This window comes from Neolamprologus brichardi, chromosome 7 (genome assembly GCF_056152115.1).
Source record: "Neolamprologus brichardi isolate AB-2024 chromosome 7, ASM5615211v1, whole genome shotgun sequence".
NCBI lineage: Eukaryota > Metazoa > Chordata > Actinopteri > Cichliformes > Cichlidae > Neolamprologus > Neolamprologus brichardi.
The window spans coordinates 40,724,132-40,749,234 of record NC_142110.1 but is presented as its reverse complement, the minus strand read 5'-3'; the positions used below and the strand labels follow the sequence as shown (position 1 = coordinate 40,749,234).

The window sequence follows — 25,103 nt, the reverse complement described above, 5'->3', positions numbered from 1 at the left end:
CCCACTGAAAGCAGAGCACAGTTCATCCTCCCGTCCACTTGCTGGCAGTAAACCAACCCTTTCATTCAACTGTGACGATATTAAACCTACCGGACAAAGAAGATAATAATTAAACAAAAGCTGGACATTTTTTATTATTATTTTTAATCAAGCGTGTTTCGCGTCAGCACATAAGACCCGAGAGTTGCTTTGGCTTACTGCAGGCAGCTGCGGAATAAATGAGGACAGTCAGATTATGTGAAACCTGCATGGACCTGGTTTAATTTAGATTTCTTTTTTTAAAGGTAATTATGAGGCATGTGGATGTGCTGTTGGTGCTTTGTTTTCCTGTGTCTGTTAAATTAGGATTTGCCCGTGGACAGATTTGATCGAGAGGAAGATAAATTGATGAATTATGCCAGTTTAAATAAAATATAAATTGTTTTTAACAGGAAACTGAAGGACACTCTGTTTTTACAGTTCATTTGCTGTAGCTACAATTAGGCGTCTTGTAACCGACAAGATTTATTTTTATGAATTGGAAAGTTTTGCCTTCATAAATATGTGACTGTAATCTTTACCATGGTAAACTAAATCAGGGGATTTAGTATTGCAGCAGCTGCATGTTACGAAGTGTAGTATACAGCTGTTGCACGATAGGACTTGCAAAGCAACAAGTCCTCTTTGAGGGTAATTTAAAGTGGAGAAAAGGGGAAAAACACTAACAGATTAGATGTGGTCATTTGTGGTAAACATGCATTAAAAATAAGCTAAAATCACCTTTGTCTGCTAAAGTGAAGACAGTAATATATATATTTTTAAATCGCCAGTTTATATACAAGAACATGAAACATTTTGCATAATGTAAACCCTAAAATTGAAGAAAGTCAAAAACACAAAAAACTGAAAAATAAATCTTGAGCCTCTAATATGAGAAGCTGTTCTTAGGACTCAGTTTAGGTCACACGTGGCTGAAAATTAAGATGGATCAAATCAAGACTTGCACCGCCTGTAAATGTGAATTTCCTTGAGTAATTATTAAAAAAACTTGTGGCATCAGCATCAAAGGAAAGAAAGATAACAGCAAAGGCAGCTGATGGAAGCAGTTGTTATCTATGATGCCAGTGATATTAGCAACAGATACAAATAAATAATATTAAAGTGTTTCTAACACCATGTTCTCGCTCTCTGTTTTAGACATCCTATGATGTCCAGCCTGGTTCAAACCACCTCGAACAGTTTGTGTAAACTCGTCCGCTGGGCTCACAGCCACGGCACCATCTGCAACCTCCTCCCCAGCTTGCAGCACATCACCCGTGGCTCCTACAGCAATGTGCTGACAGCTGAATCTGGTCCGCACGGTGGCAGCGTCCCCATTGCTGTGTGGGGCTGTGGGGCTGGACACGCCTACCACTGGCCCCTTGGTGAAAATGCAAACACTTGTGGTGGCTCAGCCAGTACCAGACAAGGCCAGGAGAGGTTTGCTGGAGGTCGTCCAACCAGTAAGGTGAGGTAAAGATGTGAGGTGCTGGTATTGTCTGAAATGACACAGGGATGTGCAAATGTGCAAAGAATTGGGTTACTGACAAATTCACATAAGCTTAGGGCCAGTGTATAATCAGCATGTGGGTTCATGAGCCTTTAATACTTTGTCTGTCAACATATGATTAAACCCAGGCAAGACTGGAAAATCCCTGCAGCCTTACTTTTATGTTGGATTTTTGGTGAAACAATGCACTCTTAAATCACTTTTACAGTGGCTTTGTTTTTGGAACGTGGAAGCTATGTGGTTACAAGCCATCTTTAAGTTACAGTCCACGGATTTCATGAAAGTTATGCATAATTTTAAGGCTTAATTTGATGTAAACTGGTGACTTACATGAAAATGAATTGTACAGTTGTCAGTAAAGCTATAGAGACAATTATGTACTGGATTATAAGGTTGTACAGTTGGACATCACCTCTTTCTAAATGTTCAGATTGCAGTGAGAACATCATGTGACCTCTCCTATAGTGAAGCGGCATCAGAGGGCGAGGAGTTCAGTGGTCGGCTTTTTGACATTGCTGCATGTGATTCATCAGCCACAGATGAGGATGGCGACTATGAGCCCCGGCCATCTAGGAAAAGAGGCAGGGCCCAGGGAGGAGCCATCGCGGCAAAGAAGGTCAAACAGGAATCCGCCCCAGCAGAAGACGATGACACTGGGCTCGCAGAGACAGACCCGGTCTGTGTTTTACAGACTCATCAGGCACCAAACACATACTCTCAAATCACACAAACACTGTGGCCAAAAAAGGCTCTTTCATCTTGCCAGCCCCAGCATGGACAACATGTGGGGTGTGAGGGATCGATGGATCCAGAGATGGAGGTACTAAGAGGAGGCAGCTGCACAGCAGGGACCACAGAGCAGGCTGAGCGATGCAGCTCTGCCACAGAGACTACAGAGAAGAACACAGGTACCAGCTCGCATGTTTTCATGCCGTCAGGGGAACAAAACATAACGTTGTTTTTGTTTGTAATTTTTTTGTGCGTCTGTAAAGCTGAAGAAGACGAGAGTGAGCTGGAGAAGCTGCGAGCATTACTCTTGGCAGAACGCAGCCGAAACCAACAAATGACAGAGATGATCTCCAATTTGAAGCAGGACAAAGAGCTGCTGCAACATGAACTCACGAAGAAAGCTGAACTCATCTGTGACTTTCTGCAGGACAAACTGCGCCCCGGTAAGCTCACGAATCTGTGCCGTTTGTAACCTTACACAAAAATCACGTTCACTGAACTCGAGTTAGTTGGTTTCTCAAAATCTTCAGTCCTCATCCTTCTCTTTCTTTCTTCTAGAGAAGAGGTGGCCTCGATGTTCCACTCAGATGGAACCTGGAAGCTCACACATGGCGTCCTCTGATGATGCAGCTGGGTTTGATTTGCCAACGCTGTTTGACTCATTTGAGGAAGTGGAGCTTCATCCTCTAGAGCGCCATCGGACCCCGAAGAGCAAGAGGAGCCGGGATGGAGAAAACACTCGAGTCAGGAGTAAGGACACATAGACACACTCTGATAAATGTGTCACAGAGTACTCACTGTGCTAAACATTGCTTTTTTGTTTTTATTGGTAGTGAAAAACGTGGTGGGTGTGATAGCACGCTATATGGCTGCCCTCCAGGAGTTTCGCCGCAGCGTCTCCATGAAGGTGGCGTTTGACCGCATCGGTGTGGACCGCAACACAATCTCTCGCACGGCGGCCATAGCAGAGCTCAGCCTGGCTGCTCCAGAGGTTTTTCACGCACTGGCACCATGGGATGAGAAGGAGGAGACGCTGGCACACTACGCCCACCGCTGCCGGCAGGCGATGGACGACACCATTAAGGCCAAGATCAAAACAATGAAGACAAAAGGAGAACTGTTGCCCATTGTGTCAAAGTGACAGTTTCATGTATGGTGCTCGCTCTGCCTGAGGCACAGGCCTACAAAACGTCTGCATACTTTATGTATAACAAAAAAAAAAAATGAGAGAAAAATACCACTTTAGGATTTTTAACATAATTGACTTCAAATCGTATGTCGATTGTATTCCAACCATCATGGGTGCTTCCTGTCTAGTGTCTTGTGTGATTATGAAACTGACACTTGTTGACTTTCACGGCAGATTCAGCTGCTCAGAATTCATCAGGTTCTAAAAAATGTGTTTCTTATGGCTGTTTTACAATAAACCACAAAAAATATTTTTTCCTCCATTTATTAAATTGATATCTTTCACCCTCAAAGAACATCAGTGGGTGTATTAGAGACCAGAAGCACTCCTGTTATCATCTTTAATGTATGCAACATTTTTATTATCCACAGCAGAATGAAAACAGTTGAAATATAACCTTTACTGCAATGTTTCACGGCCATGTAGAACAGTCTTCTGATCCTTTGTGCGGGTTTTCTAAAAATCAGCAACCAGCTTTCTTAGTCGTGAAAATATAAGAGAGGTCATTTAACACTCCCCAGATCATTTACGAACACAAACAGCTGTCCAAGATGACAGACGTGGTGTGTGCCCAGGTTGTTCCAAAGCTGCGCCTCTCACACCAGAAGGTAGATCGGACGTAAAACGTCATGACTCGGGCTCCAGGCGTGGAAGAACTGGGAGGATGAGGTTTCCAAATGAGGAGTCCTGAGTGATGAAGAAGCCTGAAGAATGTGCATGTGCATGCTGCAAGAAAAGAAATAAAGGTGTTAACTACAGGCTTGACAGCAGAGGGCCACCCAAACACGCAATCACACCACCAGCATGACATGAAGAATCTTCGTTTTCATTTATTCCGTTTTATCAGTTAACTTGTTGAGGTTGAATTTATATTGACAGCCTGATAACAAATCATAGTTATTTCCCACTGTTAATGATATAGAAGGAGGATTAAATGCAGCTGATTTTTAAATCCAGTTGCCTTGAAACCTCTAATCTACATTAGCACATACGCACTGCTAAGTGATACCCAGCTGGTATTTATTGGTATTTTCTTGTAACTGTAATTTACAAGAAATGCTGCCCTCAGATCTATCAGGCAGCTTTGAGACAGCATGCCTGAACCAATGATTAATTCACCAGCACTTAGTAAAAATATTTGGGATTTCAGATCACAGATGTGGGATCTGGCATTTGTTTATCCAGCAGATTAGCTCTGACACTCTCAGCACCAGCTGTAATCACTGTAACTGTAATCACAGCTGAGGACACAGTGATGTGGAGTCAAGCAGTAAACTTGTAAAATAAATGACTGGAACGCCCCCCCCACACACACACACCTAAAAAAATAAAAAATAAATCCAGTATTAGTTGGGCTCCTATCAAATGTATGCTGTGAAGGATTGCTTGTAATCACTGTAAGATTCATAATGAGGAGGGGTAATCACAGGGTTGGTTTATTTAATTATTATTGAATGTGGTTGCACATCTAGTAGCGTTTCCTGTGTCTTACCTGCAAGGCAGCTTTCTGCTGCGCAGCGATGTGCTGCTGTTCTGCGTTGTCCCTGAAGTCCTTAACACTGGGCCGGGCCAGCGAGATGCTACAGTGTTGAAGGGAAAAAGATGGCATGGAAGCATGTGGAAATGACCAAAGTCTTTTTTGTTCTGCCTGAACTCGGCCCTTTAAGCTTGACTAATGACAGGTTATATGTTGGTGTTCTAACATCATCATAATTATTGTTCCAGGACCATCGCTGCAAATGTCCAGTCACATTGTTGTGAAGTCATAACATTAGAGAAGAAAAAGGCAACTGGCGCCTTGTCATAATAATGAGGGCATTAAAGTCAGGCTTCAGGATTTGAAGCAGCACAGAGCTTTACACACTCGGAGCATCTCTTAATATGTTATAACTGAAACAACAGGGGAAAAGCTGTGTCCCAAAGAAATCGACTTTCCCACTGGACTGTTTACAATAAAATAAGCGTATGGAGTGGTGAGCACACCTGTTCCCTCAGATGTTATTTGCCACATTTGTCAGGAGTCTCTCCACATCTCGGATGGCAATGAAACGTGTTTCACTAGGGGAAATCTGTACAACAGAGTCCAGCTGTTGCTCCTTATTGCTCTGCAGGTACAAGCCAGCCATCTTGCTTAATGCTACTGGCAGGGAGGTGGGATTTAAACTGAAAGAGGTAAATATGGTTCTGTGAATTCCCGGGAAACTGCCAGTCATGCTGCTCACTCGGAACATCTCGGCTCAAGAAGCTTCCTAGAGACTGGATGTTGGCTATAACATGGTATCTCAACCTGCATGCAGTGCAAGGAGACATATCCAACTTGATGTCTGGGAATTCACAGAACCAAAGTTACCTTCATAACTTACGTGTGTCCTGTCCTCGGATGACTTCTTTCATGTTTTTGCATCACTGTTGTAGTTGATGGTCCATGTGCAACAGTAATTATGATGTTGTAGGACCAATGCCAACACGAGGACATCAGATCATGACACATACTAATGTCCCAGGTAAGCTTTACACACAGACTTAATATCCCCCCTTCTGTTACTTGGATTATGCTGTACTACGCCTACCTGGCTCCAGGAGTATTCATGGACTGACTCTGCATCAGTCGCCTCCTTTCCTTTTCCAGCTCTGCCAATATAGCCACCCGGGTCTTGTTTGGGAAGGCTGTATTACAAAAAAAAAAAAGAGAGTAAGGGACAGCTAATAATGGCCACGTTTTTGGGTAATTATAATTGAATGTTGAATAAACATCCAAAAAGATTAAGCTAAACATTGTTTAAGATTATTTACCAGTTACTACTAAGCTTAGAGTACCGGTAGGGTTCAATGCAATTTTTTAGGATCTTATTTATAGCAAGATTTACTAGAAAACACAATAAAAATGATTCTTGTGATCGTGGAGGTTCTTTTTTTTTTGCCTGTCCCGTTTGGTTCTTTTGCCATCAGAATTGTTGTCTAAAGGCAAAGAAAGACACCCAATGGATTTACTTTACCAAATGGACCATCCCAGCCTTGCCGTATTGGTCTATTTGATTCACCTTTGCTTTTATTGTTTATTTTGTTTTCATTTGCTGAACACGGGACAGACTTGACTGGAGAAAAGAAAAGGGAGAAAGAAAGAGGGAAAGAAAAAGAGTGAGGAAGAGGGACGGTGATAAAGGGCAAAAACCAAAAACAAACAAAACAAACAGACAAAAAATGCATATATCAGTCTCCTGGATCACCTGTTGAAAAAGAAAAAAGAGAAAACAAACAAAGAAAAAGAGAGCAATATAAAAAAAAACATCATCACGATGATCTATGTGAATATAACAGTAAATAGTAAATATTAAACATTATTGTGCAGCACGTAAGATCGACAGCGCACAGTGTGCTTTGAGGTAGGAGCCAAAAAGTGTGTAGTTTGTGTGTGTGAGCACCCGTGTGTACACCTGTGAGCATGGACGCGCTTGTTTTTAAAAGGTTCCTTCATGTAATGATCTGCTAGAGGGTGTGGGGGGCCATAGCCCCGTCCTCCTGGGCATGAAGCAGGCATGGAGGAGATCAAGGCTCCAGACATCCAGAGGCCCCAAGAGCAAAGGAGACCAAGGAAGACCAACAGAGGGGCAGCCGTGCCACTGTCCCAGAAAGAGCTGAGGAGAGTCCCAGATGAGGGGTCGCTCAGCAGCCACGGAGCAGAAGCCAGGGGGGGTTGCAGTGACGTGCCCGTGAGCTCCGCCGGCAGCCAGCTGTGCCAGAGTGACCGAGCCCCAGGCCAAGAGGCTGAGGGCACCCCACCCCCGAAGGAGCCAGAGCGAGCCCCAGGCTCCGACAAGCAGCCACCAGGAGTGAGCCGGTGGGTACCTGGACGCCCATCCCTGGACACAAAGAACCACCAACGCACCGATGTCTGAGGGCGTCTGCCACTGGCAGGGGGAGTGGTGGGGGGAGATAGGCCTCCATAGCATGGAGGGCCTGAGATGTCCCCAGAGAGGTGGCGTCTGATACCCCACCTGACATATAGACACAGACAAACAGGCACACACAGATACAAACATCCATTTCCACCCTCATGCTCTCATATGCAATTACTCAACACTCACCCGACGTGGAGACAGACATAGAGAGACACTGTACACACAATCACACTCTCCAAGCGTACTCTAAGCCCCAGGTCTAGGTACCCTTGCCCCTGGAGAGGGAAACTGCACCCAGACCCAGGTAGTGTTACCCTTTTCCCTGGGGTGGGGAGAAGCAGACCACCCCGACTCCGCAGCAGCAGGGAGGCCCCACATTCCAGACCCCAATCGGACGGCCAACTCCTCCTCCTAGCCCCCCGCTCCCGCAGGCCGCAGAGAACGGGGGTGTGTGAAGACTCCAAACCTCCCTCCGCCCGCTCATATTTGTAGTGTTGATGCATGTGTGTTCTAAGGTGCATTTAAAACCCAGGGGAGCATGGAGCTACCTGCCCCACTAGGTGATGGAGCTGATCAAAGGAGCCCAGAGCAATTGATCTGATGTGGTGGCAGAGGCTGTATCAAGACTAATGTAACCTATTAGATAATTTCTATATTGGTTAGAATTAAGATTATTTTTATTTTTCCAGTTCATACAGACTGTTTTCTTGGTTATGCATAGGGCAGTGAAAACCATATGGGCTATATTCTTTTCTGTAGTGACATAATCTAAGCTGCCCAACAAACACTAAAGGGGAAGTTGGAATGTTACATTTCAGACACTTTGATCTTCACATATCTCGCACCAAAACTTTTGAACTGGTGGACAGAACCAAAGAGCGTGGATATAATTGTCCGGTGTATTGGTTTGACAGTGTGAGCAGTTGTTGGTAGACGTAAAGCCCATCTTGAACATCCGATGACCTGTATAGTGCACTCTATGTAGTATTTTGTATTAAATTAATTGAAGACTGGGATTTCTAATTAAATGAAAGGTTTTTAAGCATATCTGAGACCAGAAGTTTTGGTCTAAGTTAACTGATAAATCCGGTTCCCATTCGTGGAGGTTGTTGCCCTATTCCTCCCTCATGGAGGGGGCTGTTTCAGGGTATCCAGAGCTGGTAGCTACGCCCCTGTATTCAGCAGCCGATTCTCAAGAACTTTAATGACCCAAAACAAATGAATTACCTTGTCCTGGAGGATTAGTAGTCATCTCAGAGAGTCAGAGAGGTCAACAGCGGACACCAAAAAAAACCAAACTGGTGTTTCCTTCCCGCTGCGATTGTTTCGACGCTACTGGAAATTGGTCTTCGGTAAAAGTCCTCAACGGTGATTAATAAAAGTTAGTTAGAGAGAATAGACCATACAGGAGGACTTGGTGATGGACACCTCAGCAAGTGTCTTTGTAACAGACGATAAAACTCTCGACTGTGTGCCTGTGCTTCACCACATTTTTGTTTCTTAAACGCGTGTACCGGTTTCACAATTACAAAAGACTGTAAAGGAAAGAGGACCCACTCTGCCTTTATTCAGGAAATCTAAAAAAAGCAACCAAAAAACCTTGGTCTTTATTTACAATTTACAAAAACAACAACATGTATAAAAGTAAGATAGAGAAATTTAAATAAATAAAAGACAAAAATAAAATCATTAAGATAAACAGTGATAAAAATCTAGATATTTGTTTCGTTTTTGTTTTTTAATATATATATATATATATATATAAATAAATAAAAAATAACTAATTGATTTCTTTATATTTAAATAAGAATTTGGGATAGTAACAAGACATTTTGAGATACATTACTTGAAATTTTCAGACATAGTGGGAATTCTGATATAATAACTCAAAACTCTGAGGCATATAATTGAGATAACCTGAAATCTGAGGACAATAACCTGCAATTTTGATATAATAATTTTAAATTTTGACTTAGCTTCTTGTGTTTTTTGTCCTGGGCCATTTGTAAACTATAACCTGTTTTGTTTCTTGATGTATTTCTGTAAAATATAAATCTGCTTGCAAATCTGTTCGTACATCTTCTTAGTAGACGATCTTCAGCGAGTCGCTCGTCATTTGTCACGTGACTGACATGTTTACATCCAGGTTCTTCTCGTTTAACTTCCGGAACTGCGCAGTAGGAGTCAGCTGACAGTTGTGGTCAAGCAACCAGTGAAACATCTCAGCTGAAGAGACCCTGAACGGAGGAGGGGAGGGGAAAGCCTCTTTTTTGTCTCCAGAACCGTAACGGCCGCGGAGAAACGGACAGCCGTTACCTCCTCAGATACCCGGCCACGTCTTCCCGCCTTCCACGCAATGAGTATCAGCGCTCCGAGAGGCCTGGCCAGCTCGGGGCAAAAGCCCATCACGGAGATTCTCCACCCGCTGTCCGCCGCCGAGGAGCCGCTCTCCCCCGGGCCAGATGTCACTGTCAGCGGTGGAAGGGATAAGGTAGGATCTGATGGGGCTTCACCGACGGTGGGGGATGGAAAGAGGACGCTTACCCAAACAAAACCCCTCTTTGATTAAACTGTTTTACGGCTGACGCCAGTGTTTATCATCCCCCCTGTTAATAAGTAGGAGAAAACCGATGCAAGTTTAAAGAGGAAACTGTGGAAAACACTCATTTCTGTTTGCATTTGAGGTTTTAGAGCACATGGCTGAATCCTCTGAGTCTGCCACTAAATCAGTGCTGAAACAGCAAATTCACCTAGTTTGGATATCTTGCCCAAATTAATCGACACAAACTCGCAAGTGAAACCGCGAGTGTTGTGTTTTCACTATTTAAGATGGATTATGTGTGTACGTGGGCATGGCATCCATCTCAACCCCGGTGAGCTGAGTAAACAAAGATGGGCCATCCAAGCATATCACATGGCTTTTATTCTCCCTCCTTCTGCTGCTGCTGCTGTGTTTACTGTAGTAACAACTGTAGCAACCACTTTGATACTGCGGTTAATTATTGCCTACAGGAGATGCTGTAATACTGCCAGTATGAAGCTTCTTGGCATCATTATGGTTGTGGCTTTTCCTTGTACATGATTACCCAGGCCAAATGGGTCTGGTTCCTGTCAAACCATTTGTCCAGTCATTTTAACAAAATTCTGTGGAAATGCCACAGGCTCCAGAGCAGGTCTAGTATCATTCTATTTAGATAAGAGATCTTATTTTTCTTAGGATCTGGTGTATAATGTTAAACACCGAAATTGTATGCCTAATGGTGCTTTTAGTTCCTTAAAGAAGCTGTAGGAAACAAACACCACAATAACTCTTTAAGCATACTGCAGCTCAAGTGGTCTGAGTGGGAACTAATCAAAAGGGAACTGGACTCCTGCACCTCCCTTGCTGTCTGTTTTCAAGCTTCATAAACTCTGGTCAATGATGGAAGACTTTGGACAATCACAGGCTGTTTCAGACCAGATCAGGTGAACAGTACAAAGAGCAAAAAAGTGCAAAGGAAGTAGAATTCACTCAGCCATTTATTAGATTTAGGCAACTGTGGCTGGAGAGGTAGAGTGGACATCCGCAAATGTGATGAGTCAAAGGTTCGATCCCAAAGTCCGTGGGGGAGATGGACGCCCAATCTTGAAAAGTACACAAACATCCACGGCAAAAAAATTTGAGGGTGGGCAGGTGTGCAATAACACATCATATGTATAAAAAGATAATGACAGATGGAGGCTTTCTTTTATGATTAAAGCTCCCAATTGCATCTGTCGGTGTGTGTACCGATGCAACAGATTTATCTAATAGGCGTGTGCCCATGTTGGTCTGTAGGGAGGGGTATGAAAGTGGTGCTAGATTGGATCAGTCACATAAAAATTGAAGTGCACATTTTCTTTATTACTGATTTTGATGTTCATTTGATTATTTCAAGGTCTGGGCTGTTGATAGGACAAAGCAAGGATTTACATTGTGTCACTTTGAGGTCTGAGAGATAGTAGGAAAGCGGTTGGAAAAAGCCATTGCATGAGCAAATTTAGCAAGTTCACAAGTGGCACAATTGCAGACATTGGGACAGCAAAACAACTGATCACAGCAGCATAGGTCCTACTTGCTGCAGCTTTAACCTGCAAAAACAGGCACAGGTAGTTTGTGTTAACATAAACATTTTTTTAAGTTGGCAAGTTCATATTTTAGGCGTGACCATAAGTGTTTAAAATATGCAAACATGTCCTTAAGGAGCAGCTGGTGTTATTTAGTGATAACAAAAAAAAGCTCAGGTGGAAATATTACATTGATGATGGTGAGGGTTAAATTCCATTTGGTGCTTGGTGACTCACTGACATGCTGTCGTGGCACTTGATGTATTTAGTAACACCTGTGCTCTAAATATCTGCTGATTGGCCACAATGCCGGGACTGGTTGTCACAAACATCTGTCAGCTCTGCCGTGTCTGTTAGACACATACGGTTTTCTTATTCTCCTCCTCACTGTCAGTGCGTACTGGACTCTCCTGTTGCTTATTAACATCAGCTCAATGCAATTATCCCAACTGTGATTACCAAAGCAGGTTAGCACCAAAGTGTTTAAAAAAGAGAGAATTTACAGCGTCAGCGCCCGTGTGTTTCCTGTGTGCACAGCAATGAGTGAAAGCAGTGTGAAGAAACAGTGGACAAGCTGAGGGAAAGCACTTCTTTTGACAGCGATTGAAGTAGAAATTTATCCATAGACCCTCTTTTTCTTTTTTTTCTTTTTCTTTTTAAAGAAAAGGTAATTGTGGTTGAACATGAGCCTCTCACACAACGAAAGTAGTTACTTTTCTCATGTGATGCCATAGAAGACTCGGACAGCCGCTGAGATTTGTCACCAGAAGTTCACAGAAAATCAAATGTTACATTACGAGTCCTCATTCCAGCGGTCCATAATAAAACTGTTTGTGTTATGTTGTTTCCTGCTAACAAAAATGATCCTTTGTGCAGTTTTTGGTTGCACCACTGATATTTTCACCCCTTATTTACATGTTTCTAGACAAGAATCAGAACAGAATTGGGGGAAAAGGCTTTTAAACACGCTGCCCCTGCTTCCTGGATCTGAATCTGGAGAAGGAACTGAAATGATCAGAATTAGTTACCTTGGGGGAGTTTAAGTCCATCTGAAAGGAACGAGAGAATAACTCTTTTACTCAATGTGATTGTTTTTAATGTCGCTCTTAATTTGATCTGTTATTGTATATTTTTCACATGTTCGTATGGGATATTGTATTTGTTTTAAGTGTTATATACTTATGTGGTACATGTATTTTGACTTTTGTTGCCAAGATGCCAGGTCTCTCTTGAAAATGAGATTTTTTTACCTGGATAAATAAAGGACTAATAAATAAAAATAAAAGAATACATGTGTTTTTCTGCAATATGCATCCAAAAGTGCCCAACAAAAAGATAATAGAACAGCATTAAAATCTTCTCAACTTCAATTCCATGCCAGTACAGTTTTAATAATTCATGATCAATTTTCTCCCAACATACAGTGCGTGATATCGGCCCAGTGCACTCCTGAGACTGCACCTCTACTGTTAGCAGCACCTATTAGTTAGTCTTCTAAACTATTATTTCTTAAGTAAGGCCCTTGGAAAGTAGTGACTTTTATATATTTACTTGAAGATAAGATAAAAAAAATTCTAAGTATTTCATGCCAGAGCTGTTTGTTTCCCTCCCATTATCCATCATTCAGTTAGGACGGTGTAGGAGATGTAGGATGTTTGCACGGGCCTAACAAGAGCGCCATTGACAGAGAGGGAAAAAAACTGCAGTGGCAGCATCGGGATCTGTGTTTTACTTTTTCTTTGCAGAGTGCAGCATCTGTATTTTCGTGTCATGATGTTGTGGTTATCTGTTCACATGCAGGAAGTGGGGCTGACCAACGGCACGCCGGTTGAGACGCCGAGTCCGGCTTCTGCGTCCGTGCTGTTCAACAGGCTGCAGCTGGACGATGACTTGGACTCAGATGCCCGGGACCCCTACGCCGACACAGAAACCCACGACCTTTTCGTCACTGTTGACGACCCAAAGAAACACGTCTCCACCATGGAGACCTACATCACTTACAGAGTCTCCACCAAGGTCTGCTACAGGCTGGTGTCATGATAATATGAACAAACTCTGTTTTATTTTATAGAAAATAATTGCTTAATTAAACTTTTATTTAGTGTTTTCTTGTAATTTTTTTTCTTCCACCTGCATTTAATGATGGCGCAGCGCTTTAATGCAGCTGCTGGAGGTTCTGAAAAATCCCGTGTTGTAGTGTTAAAATGAATATTTAATTAGAAAAAGTTAAAGATACTCTGTGGTGTTTTTGACTTGCAGTGCATTGTTTTTATGATTGTGTAGCAGTGCAGCAGCACAGGTAGGGAAGCTACCTAACAAGGATGTAAACAGAGGAAAATACACTTGACACATTTGTATGGGCTTTGTCCACAGAGCACTTTAACAACTTAAGATGTGTAGATAGGAAACAGGCTTTTCTTGATGAAGCTGTGAAAGGTTACATGGTGACAGCTCATAGACTCTTATATATTGCAGTGGGTGTATTTTGTCGTTTTATTCACTGAGCCCCCTTTTTTTCTAAATTTAGTTTTCACATCTCTTAATTTCTGCTGTTTTAAGAGATGTTTTAAGAGATTGCTGTTGTTAACCTCCAGTTTAAAGCCACAGACACACTGATGTTTTATCTCAAAAATACTGTGATGTAGAAATGTACATTAGTTATAGTTGCCACCTTTTGTCACAGGAGCAGCAGCAGGCAAGAGAAGGTTGCCACCTCCAGACAAAGAGAGAAATGGATGCTGGAGCAGAAACCATGTGCTAAATGTGTTAAATCTACACTTTTATATGTATATGAGTCTTTTGTTTTTAAAGCTGTTGTTATTGCATTGTCCATTGTTAGAAAGGCATGGACACCAAATTCTGAACCCACAGTGAAACAAAGGGACAATTATGTGACAGATTGCCTGGTGCAATTTATTTTGCGGGTTTCGTGAGGAGGGTAAGCCCGAAAGTGAAAATAAAAATCTAGAAAAATATTTGATATTTTCTTCTCAACTATATGAAGCTAAATTTTCACAATGTATGTATGTCCACATTTTAAAACCATAAAGGTTTCAATTAAATCAGAGGTGGTTACGCAGAAAATGTTTAAATAATTTATTTGCGATGGAATGAACCGGTTAGACCTGAATTTGCTTGTATCCTGATAAAACGGGTCGTCTCAGATACATGAACCTTTCCTGGAAAATGATATTCCGCAAGGGAGATTCTGTAACTTGTGTTTAGCAGGTGGATCCTCTGGTTTTTTTTGTTTTTTTTCTTCTTCAGCGCTTAATGACATAAACCGATTCAGTGGGGAGACATGTCCAAGCAACCTTTGACCCTTGATGTTCAGAGAGACAGGAAGTGCATTTTTGTGTGTGTACACACGCACTGCCTAGTGTGAATACTAAATGATTTTCCCATTTCTTTCTTTCTAAGTTAAGTTAAACTGTTACAAAATAACTCTCAAACGGTGTAAAGTTTACTCGGCAACAAAAGGCTGCGTTCATGGACCTGTTTGACTTTACCACCTTGTCACATGCTGGATTTTTCTAGCTCTTTCTTCCTTTTTTTATATGAAGAATTTAATTTAGAAATGTTTGTGTGTGTTCTTCCTCAGACAACACGGATAGAGTTTGACCTGCCGGAGTACTCTGTTCGGCGGCGCTATCAGGACTTTGACTGGCTGAGGACCAAGCTGGAGGACAGCCAGCCGACCCACCTCATCCCAGTAGGTTACACGAGCTTTGTTGCAACCAGCTGTGCCACTTGCCAATTAGAAACCTCTCACGCTCTCTTTTGCACTTCCGTCTTGTCCCCGCTTTGCCGTCGTCCTCCCATCTCCAGCCGTTGCCAGAGAAGTTTGTGATGAAGGGCGTGGTCGATCGTTTTTCCGAGGAGTTTGTGGAGACGAGGATGAAGGCCCTGGACAAGTTCCTGAAACGAGTTGCAGACCACCCCGTCCTCTCCTTCAACCCTCATCTAAATGCTTTCCTGTCTGCCAAGGTGAGACGGCGGTAACCCATGAAGAAAAGCAGTCCCACTAATATATGAATATAGGTCAAAAAGAAAGGAAAATCATGAGTGCTGTTGCGTGATAAATGAAAATTCAAAAAGCTTAACCTCAGCTGTAAGCTTTCAGAAAAATATAAAACCACAAAATATAGACCTCTTATTTCCTTGCTTAAAATGTCTTTAAGCAAAGTTTTTATTGCTCTCTTTAAGACGAAAGACCTTCAAATGGTCTTAATCGCCACCAATACTCGATCTCCACTGAGAAGAGGAGAGGAGACACGATTACCATCATATTTTCTTTACTGTCTAACCTTTTTAAACTTATGTGGCTGCCTATTTATATCAATATCATGCTGTTGCTCGCAGGACCTCAACAAACGTCAGGGTCTGGCCCTGCTATCCAAAGTGGGTGAGTCTGTGAAGAACGTGGCTGGAGGCTACAAGCTGCGAGTGCGACCTCCTGAGTTCTGTGCCATGGGAGAATACCTGGACACCTTTAACCAGAAACTGGGAACCATCGACCGGATCGCTCAGAGGATCCTCAAAGAGCAATCAGGTAAGGGGCTGAGGAAATATTATTTAAGCATGATAATTCTTCCTTCTTCATCTATTTTCCAGAGAAGTCTGATCACAGATGCCCTTACATGCCTCTCATCAGTCACCTGCCCTAGCTTTTCTGGAGAGAATCTGAGGTGTTTGTAGGCTAGCCAGGGAGACATAACCTATTCAGAGCGTCCTGGCTGGCCAGTGGTCTTCTCTTAGCTGGACATGCCTGAAATACCTCATGTAGGAGGCGTAGGAAGCTCGTATCATCATCAAAAGTCCCCGACACCTTTGCTGTTACGTATGGTGAACTGTTTATCTATTTTTTTCCATTCTAAATTAAACCCACAAAAGGAGAAATAATTATGCTGAATCATAAAAAAAGAAGAAGAAGAAGAAGAAGCTAAAAACCAAAAGAGAAGCTTTCGTTTGTACCTTAGATGTATAAAGCACTATGGCTGGATAAAGAGTTAAATTTTCTAGAGTTGCTTACCCCATTCGTGTATTTTAGGCACATGCAGGAAGCAGCCAAATTCATATGGTGCTGTGCTCTTTGCAGCGTAGCCTCAGTGACTATAGAGGAGCTCTTTGTATGTTTACCACTGTGCTTGTGGTTACAGATGAACTTCATCGAGGCTACTTCTTCCAAATGTGTATTTTAGGCACCAGCAAGCAACGAGTGCATATAGTGCATTGGAGCTTGCTCTTTATATTATGTTTCTTGGCCATTTTGCTGGTAGCATTTTGTAGCATCGGCTGTTTGAATTTCATGTGCGATCGTCCACTCTGTACCGGGTACACAAGCAATGGGTTTTAGGATGAGTTGATATGCAGTATTGACTGTGGAGTGTGTTTGTTTGAAGAGGAATCCACAGACCTTTGGGCCTTGTGGTTGATAACTGCAGGCCTAACTCATGCATGAAAAGTGACTGTGGAAATAACTGCCACCAGCCACGTGAAGTGCTGCTCGGCACCATCTGTTCAAGTTGTAGACCAGTGGCTGTCCGTGGCGGCCTTGTTAGAGGAGATAAGATGGAAACTGATGACTGTAAATAATAAAGACCTGTGAGGTGATGGAATGTAATCCAATCCAATTTTATTTATAAAGCACTTTAAAATAACCAGCACAGGACCAAAGTGCTGTACAGAAAATAAGTTAAAAACAATAGTGTAAAAAAAAAAAAACTATGCTTGTGGCTTTGCTATGATTTATTTCCCAGCACTAGTACTCTGCAGTAACTCTGACTTTAAGAAGTCAGATCTGACCTAACCAACTCTTTCACCGCATCTCTCGACTAGAGTATCTAACTGAGCTACGCGAGTATGGTACAGTCTATGCCAGTTGGGCGGGGTCAGAGGAGGAGCTGCAGCGCCCTCTGGAGGGCGTGGCTGGCTGTGTGACGACGTGCTGCGGAGCGCTGGAGGACATGAGCGAGAACATGGGCCAGGAATTTCTACCCGTGCTCAGAGAATACATTCTCTACATCGAATCAATGAAGGTAGGGAGTTGGTGGCACTAAAAACATGTAACGTCTGCTTGATGTGTTAAGAAAAGGGAACAAAATAAAGTGTTCTAATTTCTGCTAATTAGTCCCCGGGTGTAAGTTAAACAAAAATTTAGCATTAACTGTTTGGAATTTTTTGGACATTTTATACTAACTCATAGTAATTAATTGGCTGATGATAACATTCATGGCCAGATGAGGCCTGTTCTCTTGTTATTTCATGACAGATAAAAGATCAATATGAAGTCCAAAGAGATATGCAAGTGAAAAAAGCGATTGTTAGGCTGAAAAGACAAAGCGAGAGAGTTGCTTAACTTGCTTGAAAAGAATGAAAGCCCTGGCAAGCTCATCAAAACCAAAAGACCCGAAAGAGTACAGAAAACAACTAAAGTCAATGATGACAGAATTATTTCCATGGCCAAGAGAACCTCTAACGTAAGCCAAGAACACTCTTGAGATGGTGCGTACATCATTGTCAAGGTCTAAAATCAAGAGATGCCTTCATGAGTGTAAATAAAGAGGGTTTACAACAAGACGCAAACCACTGGTTACACTCTGGAGCACGAGGACCAGATTAGTATTGGCCAAAAAACATCTTTGCATAGATGAACCGTTTACCAGAATGATGGAATGATGGGAAGTGAAACAAAAACAGCTCCTGACCTGGAGCATACAACATCATCTGCTATGGCTGCCTGTGAAACCAGGGCACTAATGTGTATTGATGATCTGACTGCTGATAGACGAGCAGGGTGAATTGGGAGTCATACAGGGCCGTACACTCAGCAAAATGGGGCAAAACTGATCAGACAGTGTTTAACAGTACAAATGGATAATGACGCAAAGCAAAACAACCAGGCAAAGAAAGGGAATGTTTTTAAAAGTCAACCTGATGTCACCCCAGAGCGTGCTTTTCAGTTACTGAAGGCAAAAAACCCACTGAAGGATAAAATAAAGGCCTGGAAGGAAAACACAGCTTTTTGTGATGTCCATGGGTTCTACACTTCATTGACTGCAAAAGGGTTTCATAACAATCCTCATAAAATGATGTTAGCTTGTCCAGTTAGTTTTGAGCCTGTGGAGATGTGGGGTCTGTGTATAAACATAGAAATATTCCTCAACAGTTATTTTGTTAAACTAGAATTAAAGCAGAACATCTGCACTTCAACCACATCTCGACTGTGCAGGCAGAGAGAGGCAAAACTACAAAAACCGTGTCATTGTCTCAAACCTTAATGTGCAAAAATATAAAGGAAAAAAGTGACAAAAAGAAGCAAACTGTTATGTGAAATTAAAATATTTTTGCCTGTTTCTTTCCAAATTAAAAAGAAAAAAAAGATGTCTGGTTTACTGAGCTAAAATTAGCAGAGGAAAGTTCTACTGAAGTTTTCCACTGTAAACACATTTATAGGTTTTGGATGGAAAAGAGTGGAAAAGGCAGTTCTGCTCGGTTCGCAGGCACAAGCTTAAAAATGTGTAATGTTTAACCATGGATTAGTTTCATTTATTTATAGCGGAGAACATAAGGAAAATACACGGGGGCAGAAATTTACCCAGTACAGCATAAAGTGCGAGTCCTTCTGCCTGCACACAGTCGAGCACCGACTGCTTTCATCACCTTTGAACCTGAATAGAGGAAGTATGGTGTGAGATTCTGCATGTGTCATGTCCTGTCCTCGCCAAGCTCATGATTCAGCATCTCTGTCTCAGTTTAACAGTTTGCACATGTTGTCTTTCTTATAAAATACTTCGGACAGTGTCACATTAAGGGTGCAAAATAAAACGTATGACCTTCTCTGTCTGTTTACAGAATGTTTTAAGGAAGCGAGACCAGAGCCAAGCGGAGTATGAAGGCCGTCTAGAAGCAGCCGTATTGCGCAAACAAGAAGACAGAACGCCCGTGAGCCTTCCCCTTCTTTCATCTGAATCTGCCGTTTCTGCATTTGTCACTTCTGGGAGCGTCTTTACTTTTCACTGGCATTCTTAGAATTGAAAACTTAGTAAATTACAAGTTAAGAGATCATTCTTCAGGTGACCAGGTTACATTTGTCGGATGTTAAATAAAGTTGTTCATTTTTATCTTTTGCCCATACAAACATCACAGGATTCAATACACACCCCATCCCCACCAACGTTCCTGCACCACTCACCCCCCTGTGATTCTTGTCCTGTAAATTAGTCCTGTATTATGTCCCCTATGGCTCCTGTAGCTGATGTTGTCTGTGTTATACCAGATACCAGCGGAGGTAGAGAAATGCCAGGACAAAATGGAGTGTTTCAACGCTGACCTGAAGGCAGACTGGGAGCGCTGGCAGAGCAACAAGAGACAAGACTTCAAGCAGCTTCTCACCGGCATGGCCGACAAAAACGTCACCCATTATGAAAAGGTACGCCTGTGTAATTTCTGTAAAAACACTCCAGCTTTTAGCCTCAGGCAGCACACGAGCTGTTCTTAAAGGTCACCGGAGACACTCCCACTGATACCAGTGTTTCCAGTTTTATAGTGGCATAAAGACTGAAAACAGAGTGGAGCAGTTAGGGAGACGCTAAATGATGTGCAGCAGTCTGGGGGGAAGAAAGGGTCAACAGATGACAAGAAGACAAACACTAACCTCTCTCCAAAGTGATCCCATCTATTCATGCATACGGAGTTTGCACTTAATTTAAGATATAAAAACAGGTTCGTTTTTTCAGTTTCTTATTATTTGAGTTTAAAAAAAAGTTTATGTAGACTAGAGAAATATTATTTAATGATGCAAGCACAACTCAGTATTACTATAAATGAACTTTAACTCTTGGTCGCCGTCGTTGCACTGATAGCGCACAACTCTCACCTTGTTTTTGGTTTTCTCTACGTGGAAAACGCACATGCTTAGGGTGAGCGGGCATGCAGTCAGATTGTCCACATAATTACCTCCTACCCCGTTTTCTTGACTACAACTGTAGGATGTCATGAGGCCTAGGAAAGGTGTGAAAGACTTGCTAACAATATAATGATCTCAAGAAGATGGACTACAAATTCTCATCTTGTTTCTTTCATGTACTTTAATTACAAAGGTTGTTTATTTGTTCTTCTCATGATCTCATGAGCTCGTGTATGTTTATTTTTTAATGCATAAAAATGTCAGACTTCTGTATTTAGTTTGTTACCCTTATCCTCCCTGAAATTTCTCTGAAACTGTTCAAATGCATTCGCTCATTAGCCCGTAGAGACTGAATGTTTTGTACTCATGTGTGAGTGGAAGAGCCATCTGACTCCTTTATTATCTGGTAGATCCTCAGCAGCCTCTGTGGCAGATGTGTGGAATCACTGTACAGATTTCTGAGCTCACACTGTGAAAACATGACTTTTACAAGCATAAATCTTTCAGAGCAGCCTCAGAATTCCTCTAAATAATTCCAATCTTTCCCTTTTACCTCATTCTTTCCCCACGTCGGCCGACTCTTCGTCCTTCTCCGCCCTGCGCAGTGCCAGGCAGCGTGGGAGTCGCTCATAACTCTCCTCCAGGACAAACAGACTGAAGACAAAACGAGTGAGACGAACTGAAACATCTCTCTATCTCTTTCTCTCCGTCTCTCCACACACACTCTCTCGTTCATGCCACGGAAAAAGACCAACAGGGCAGCAGGTTTACCTGCTGGACTCGGGGCCCCTGTTCTCCTGTGAGATGATTGTATGAGGGGAGTCGTCTCCCTCTAAGATTTTGGTCCGCTAAGGAGGAAACATACGGTGCATTCGAGGACAGCTAGGAAAAGAGGAGAAACCTACTATGTATAGTTTTTGCTTCTTTTTTTGACTTTTTCTACTTCATATTTCGAGTTAACAGTCGGTTGCCAATGCTGCTTTGTATTTATTTAACCGCAGTCTCTTACTCAACGCTCTCCCATTTTCATACTGAGAAAACTGTTCATGAAGGTGTTGCTGCTGTGTGGGTCTATGAAGTATCTTAGGTTTGTTTCAGATGTGTTCAAAACATCCTCAAGATGTTTTCTTTTTTCTTTGTCCTGCCAGGTTGTAAAAGCCTCTGGGAAATACAACAGTGAATGAACAGGAATTTATGTCTTGTACTCAAAGCACCACACCTGTTGTTTTTTTGTTTTGTTTTTTTTACTCTATACTTTTACCAAAGGTCACAAACTTCACCCCTGTCTTTCCTGCACCTGTTATTAAAAATAACCCACAAAAATCAGGTGGTATGTGATAAATGTTCAAGTGGGACCTCTGTGTGTTTTCCCAAAGGGACACTTTAGTATGTCTTGGTTTTTGTTTTGTTTTTTTGCTAAAAATCCTCACAGATAAATGGAGATAAACAGTGTTCAGCGATGATGATGAAGGTGCCTACAGAAGAAAACAAGTTCTTGCCATCTATAAATCAACATTTTGGGCTATAATCTCTGGTCTCACTAACTCAAACTTACGAGAAAATAACTTGAAATTTTGAGATTATAACTCAGATTTTTAAGTTACAGGTAGCAAAAAGTTTTTTGTTTGTTTGTGTGTTTTTTTTAAGTGATGGCAACAAGCTTCTATGGGCGTCTGAGCTGAACGCTGAGGTTTGTCTGAGAGGTCACTTTGTGGAAGGTGGAGTTTTTAAGAGAACAGCGGCTCCACCTTGTGGTCAAGCTGTTAATAGTTTTCTCCCACACTTTTGAAATGAGGGGGAAGTGAAGAAGTGAGCTACCTCTTTTGGGTTCTCTTGATATCGTCTTTCTCTCACCATTCCCATTTATACCCTTCCTCTTCTTCTTTAAGCAAAGACTTACCTCAGTTGGTGACGTTAACGGTGCATTTGGTTCATAATAATAAGGTGAAGGCTCCAGTGGTAAGAAGATGTAAATGTTTTACCATTGGAGTTTTTCTTTTTTTTTTAATTAACTTATTATTATTTCCTTGCCTAAGTGATAAAACCCTGCACTGAAGCATGCATAACCATCCCTTATGAAAAATAAGAAAGCCATGAATCCTGAATATAAGGTGTCAATGTGGTCATGCTGCTGGCTTACAGAGGAACTAAAACCTCTGGGGCTAGTGGAAAAATCCCTGCTGTGTCATGTTAAGAGTGAGGCATTGCAAAAAACAAAGAAACAAAAAACGACACCCTGAGCGATGCAACACATTACTTTAAATTCTTAAATTGCCTGTTTTAACCAAACGGGCTGAGACTGAGGTACTGAACAGCGTGAAAACCCTCTGCGGTGCAGCTCTGTTAGAAATCTGCTTAGCTGTGACTCATGGGATAATGAGGTGGAGCCCTGCAGCACGTATGTGAGGCACACTCTTTGCATCACACTCCTTTATTATTTTCCAACTCCTGGATGGGGAAAAATCCCCTCACTGCAATCATATTATTTAAAACTTTCTTATTTACTGCCAACCCAGAAAAAAAGGTTTTGAAGCACAGACAGTAGATGCAGCTCGCTTATTCTGCTTTCCTTTTACTCTGAAAGTAGCTAAAACCTGACCAATGACACCGAGGCAGACTCAGTCATGTGACATTTCCACAGTCACCATGTTTTGTCCTCCTGTTGGTTAAGAGTTTCTCCTTCACTGACAGGATTTCCAGACTAGAGCTGCTTTCAGATTTTGTTACAATCATGTAAAGTAGCCATCACATTACTGAGCCTGCGCCTCCATGCAACCAAATGCAAGCGCTGCAGCATCCTGACGAGGCATCTGCAGCTGCCAGTGAACTGGGTTTATTTTGTTCTCTCTCTTTTTTTATTGTCCTTATCTACTTTTGCCTTTCACATTTTACCCTTAAGCTTTAAAAGAGTGAAGCAGCTACTCTGTAACTAGTAGAAGTCAACAATGTGAAGAAAAAGTATCTTTATGGACGGAGGCAGCTGCAGTGGAGCGGCCTATGGATGCACCAGGGCTAAAAGGGAAAATCCAAAGATTTACTACGATCATTTTTGCCCATACTGTTGTCCTATATTAACCCCATTGCATTTGAATAGCTCAAACCTTAGAGTTTGACTGTTAACTTCTAGTAGTAGTCCACTAGTAGTGCTATTGAGCAGTATTTGTAGCTGCTCCCACATTGATTGTACTCATACAAACACATCAGGTGCCAGCTTGATGTGAAAACCCCAGATCGGTTCAAAAACATTAAATGAGACGACTTGCGTGTTTCTTCTTGATGTTTGCTTGTAGCTAAAACTCACTGAACCCTGAGTGCAGTTTGAGAAGTAACTGGATGAAATGTAGCATAAATATTACAAAAAAAACTAAAACAACTAAATATAATAAAGCTTGAAAAACACCATTTCCTGTTCTGTTTAAGGTATAACATTGGTATCTGCTGAGGATTGTGAGTTGTTGTTGTTACTTAATTTCTTATCATTAGGCACTGGTGCATCTGTAGAGCATCGCTTTGGTGTAAATGAAGTAATTGACATGTGAGACACACATTTATGAAACTGGAGGGAATCTTTGGGATTTATATGAGTGCATAAAGATTTAAAAGGGATTAGAGATGTGCACGAACAGTGTAAACCTGCCACAACCAAAACGGATTTACTTTTGATGCACATTAAACCTCCAACAATAGCTCTGTTTAGTGTGATCAATGTTCTCTATTAGCCAGTGCCCTATTATTATTATTATTATTATTATTATTATTATTATTATTATCATACTACATGTGCCTGCTGAATTGTTTTGCACTAAATATGTAGCTCAAGGCCCTGGCAGAAACTTCTGCTGGGGAAAAAATTGTTTTTCTTTCTAATTTAATTTGCCGAAAAATTGAAAACAAACTGGTCTAAAGTCAGTTGAGACACATTCAAAAAATGCTGTATATGAAGCCGATTCAGGTTAAATCCCTCAAACAGGGACGTCTGTTATGAGCCTGTTGCAGGGGAGAGTTTTCATTCAAATATTTCCAGGCCAAACATCCTCCGCCCCCAATGCCTCTCTCTTCCTCTCATCGTCCCGGCAGTGTGGATTCGCACATGAAGAGAAGATCTGATTTTCAGCACATGATGAATAAAAGCGACCAAGTCAGTCTAAACCTAGATCACTTTTTTGTCTGTTATGGTTTTGTTTTTTTTAAAACCTCTGTTCCTCCTCATTGTGTGCTGTTTACGTTCAGAGCCCTTATTGTACATTTGGATGTTAATAACAATTTTGTTGTAATTATAAATAAGCTTGTACATTGATGTTGTTTTTGATGCAATTTATCTTTAACACAAATTGGTTTTTTTTCTGATATATTGGACCAATAATAAAAAGAATGAATGCATTTGATATTTTTCTGCTTCTGTAACTTTTTATATATATATATATTAGTTTATTTTCATCAAAAAACTAAATATACTGCAGTTGTGCTCTGGATGAAGAGGTTTAGAAAGGATTGAATATTTAAATATTCTTTCATACAGACAATTTAAAAACATCACAACAAGCCTTAATAATGTTTATTTAACAAAAAGATTTTATTTAGTGTCATTGCAGCTCGAACACCAACATAAGTTGCTCTTTATGTTTAATAATTTCATTTAAACTAACAATTTCAGCAGAAGCCCCCTTTTATGCACCGTCAACAAATAAAAGTGCAATAATGTGCAAATGCAAAATAACTATTAAAAAAAAAATCCTTCATTTGGTTTCCTTCAATCAGTACTAT

The 25,103-nt window shown here is 41.6% G+C and overlaps 3 protein-coding genes across 5 annotated transcripts; 2 read left to right on the top strand and 1 right to left on the bottom strand.

The window, feature by feature from the left end:
* Positions 1–113: 113 nt before the first annotated feature.
* kiaa1958 (KIAA1958 ortholog) lies at positions 114–3,679 on the top strand. 2 transcript variants are annotated; one of them, XM_006795570.3, is made up of 6 exons: positions 114–284; positions 1,177–1,486; positions 1,959–2,436; positions 2,521–2,700; positions 2,816–3,007; positions 3,091–3,679. In XM_006795570.3, exons 2-6 carry the CDS (start codon positions 1,184–1,186, stop codon positions 3,396–3,398), a joined length of 1,461 nt encoding a protein of 486 aa, XP_006795633.2. In that variant the 5' UTR covers positions 114–284; positions 1,177–1,183; the 3' UTR covers positions 3,399–3,679. The 2 variants fall into 2 exon arrangements, with proteins under 2 accessions (XP_006795633.2, XP_035765731.2); XM_035909838.2 differs by having other exon boundaries at positions 1,959–2,700.
* A 98-nt stretch (positions 3,680–3,777) lies between these two features.
* LOC102775737 (SOSS complex subunit C-like) lies at positions 3,778–8,875 on the bottom strand. Its single transcript, XM_006795571.3, has 4 exons — positions 8,573–8,875; positions 6,017–6,113; positions 4,939–5,026; positions 3,778–4,172 (listed from the first exon to the last, which is right to left on the bottom strand). Exons 1-4 carry the CDS (start codon positions 8,595–8,597, stop codon positions 4,074–4,076), a joined length of 309 nt encoding a protein of 102 aa, XP_006795634.1. The 5' UTR covers positions 8,598–8,875; the 3' UTR covers positions 3,778–4,073.
* Positions 8,876–9,524: 649 nt separating this feature from the next.
* Positions 9,525–24,703, top strand: snx30 (sorting nexin family member 30). 2 transcript variants are annotated; one of them, XM_087843592.1, is made up of 10 exons: positions 9,525–9,836; positions 13,232–13,447; positions 15,033–15,143; positions 15,260–15,418; positions 15,794–15,983; positions 17,270–17,469; positions 19,286–19,375; positions 19,710–19,862; positions 20,945–21,008; positions 24,310–24,703. In XM_087843592.1, exons 1-10 carry the CDS (start codon positions 9,702–9,704, stop codon positions 24,444–24,446), a joined length of 1,455 nt encoding a protein of 484 aa, XP_087699718.1. In that variant the 5' UTR covers positions 9,525–9,701; the 3' UTR covers positions 24,447–24,703. The 2 variants fall into 2 exon arrangements, with proteins under 2 accessions (XP_087699718.1, XP_006795636.1); XM_006795573.2 differs by having other exon boundaries at positions 20,945–24,313.
* Positions 24,704–25,103: the final 400 nt, after the last annotated feature.

What these genes read in the sequence shown, in the direction of transcription:
- kiaa1958 (XM_035909838.2), top strand. Translation starts at nt 1,184, where the DNA reads ATGATGTCCAGCCTGGTTCAAACCACCTCGAACAGTTTGTGTAAACTC. An exon ending in GCAGGACAAACTGCGCCCCG is followed by an intron (nt 2,701 to 2,815) that starts GTAAGCTCACGA and finishes TCTTTCTTCTAG; the next exon opens with AGAAGAGGTGGCCTCGATGT. An exon ending in AGAAAACACTCGAGTCAGGA is followed by an intron (nt 3,008 to 3,090) that starts GTAAGGACACAT and finishes TTTTATTGGTAG; the next exon opens with TGAAAAACGTGGTGGGTGTG.
- snx30 (XM_087843592.1), top strand. Translation starts at nt 9,702, where the DNA reads ATGAGTATCAGCGCTCCGAGAGGCCTGGCCAGCTCGGGGCAAAAGCCC. An exon ending in TCTACATCGAATCAATGAAG is followed by an intron (nt 17,470 to 19,285) that starts GTAGGGAGTTGG and finishes GTCTGTTTACAG; the next exon opens with AATGTTTTAAGGAAGCGAGA. An exon ending in ACAGACTGAAGACAAAACGA is followed by an intron (nt 21,009 to 24,309) that starts GTGAGACGAACT and finishes TCCCTCAAACAG; the next exon opens with GGACGTCTGTTATGAGCCTG.
- LOC102775737 (XM_006795571.3), bottom strand. Translation starts at nt 8,597, where the DNA reads ATGACTACTAATCCTCCAGGACAAG. An exon ending in TACTAATCCTCCAGGACAAG is followed by an intron (nt 6,114 to 8,572) that starts GTAATTCATTTG and finishes TTTGTAATACAG; the next exon opens with CCTTCCCAAACAAGACCCGG. An exon ending in AGCAGAAAGCTGCCTTGCAG is followed by an intron (nt 4,173 to 4,938) that starts GTAAGACACAGG and finishes CTTTTCTTGCAG; the next exon opens with CATGCACATGCACATTCTTC.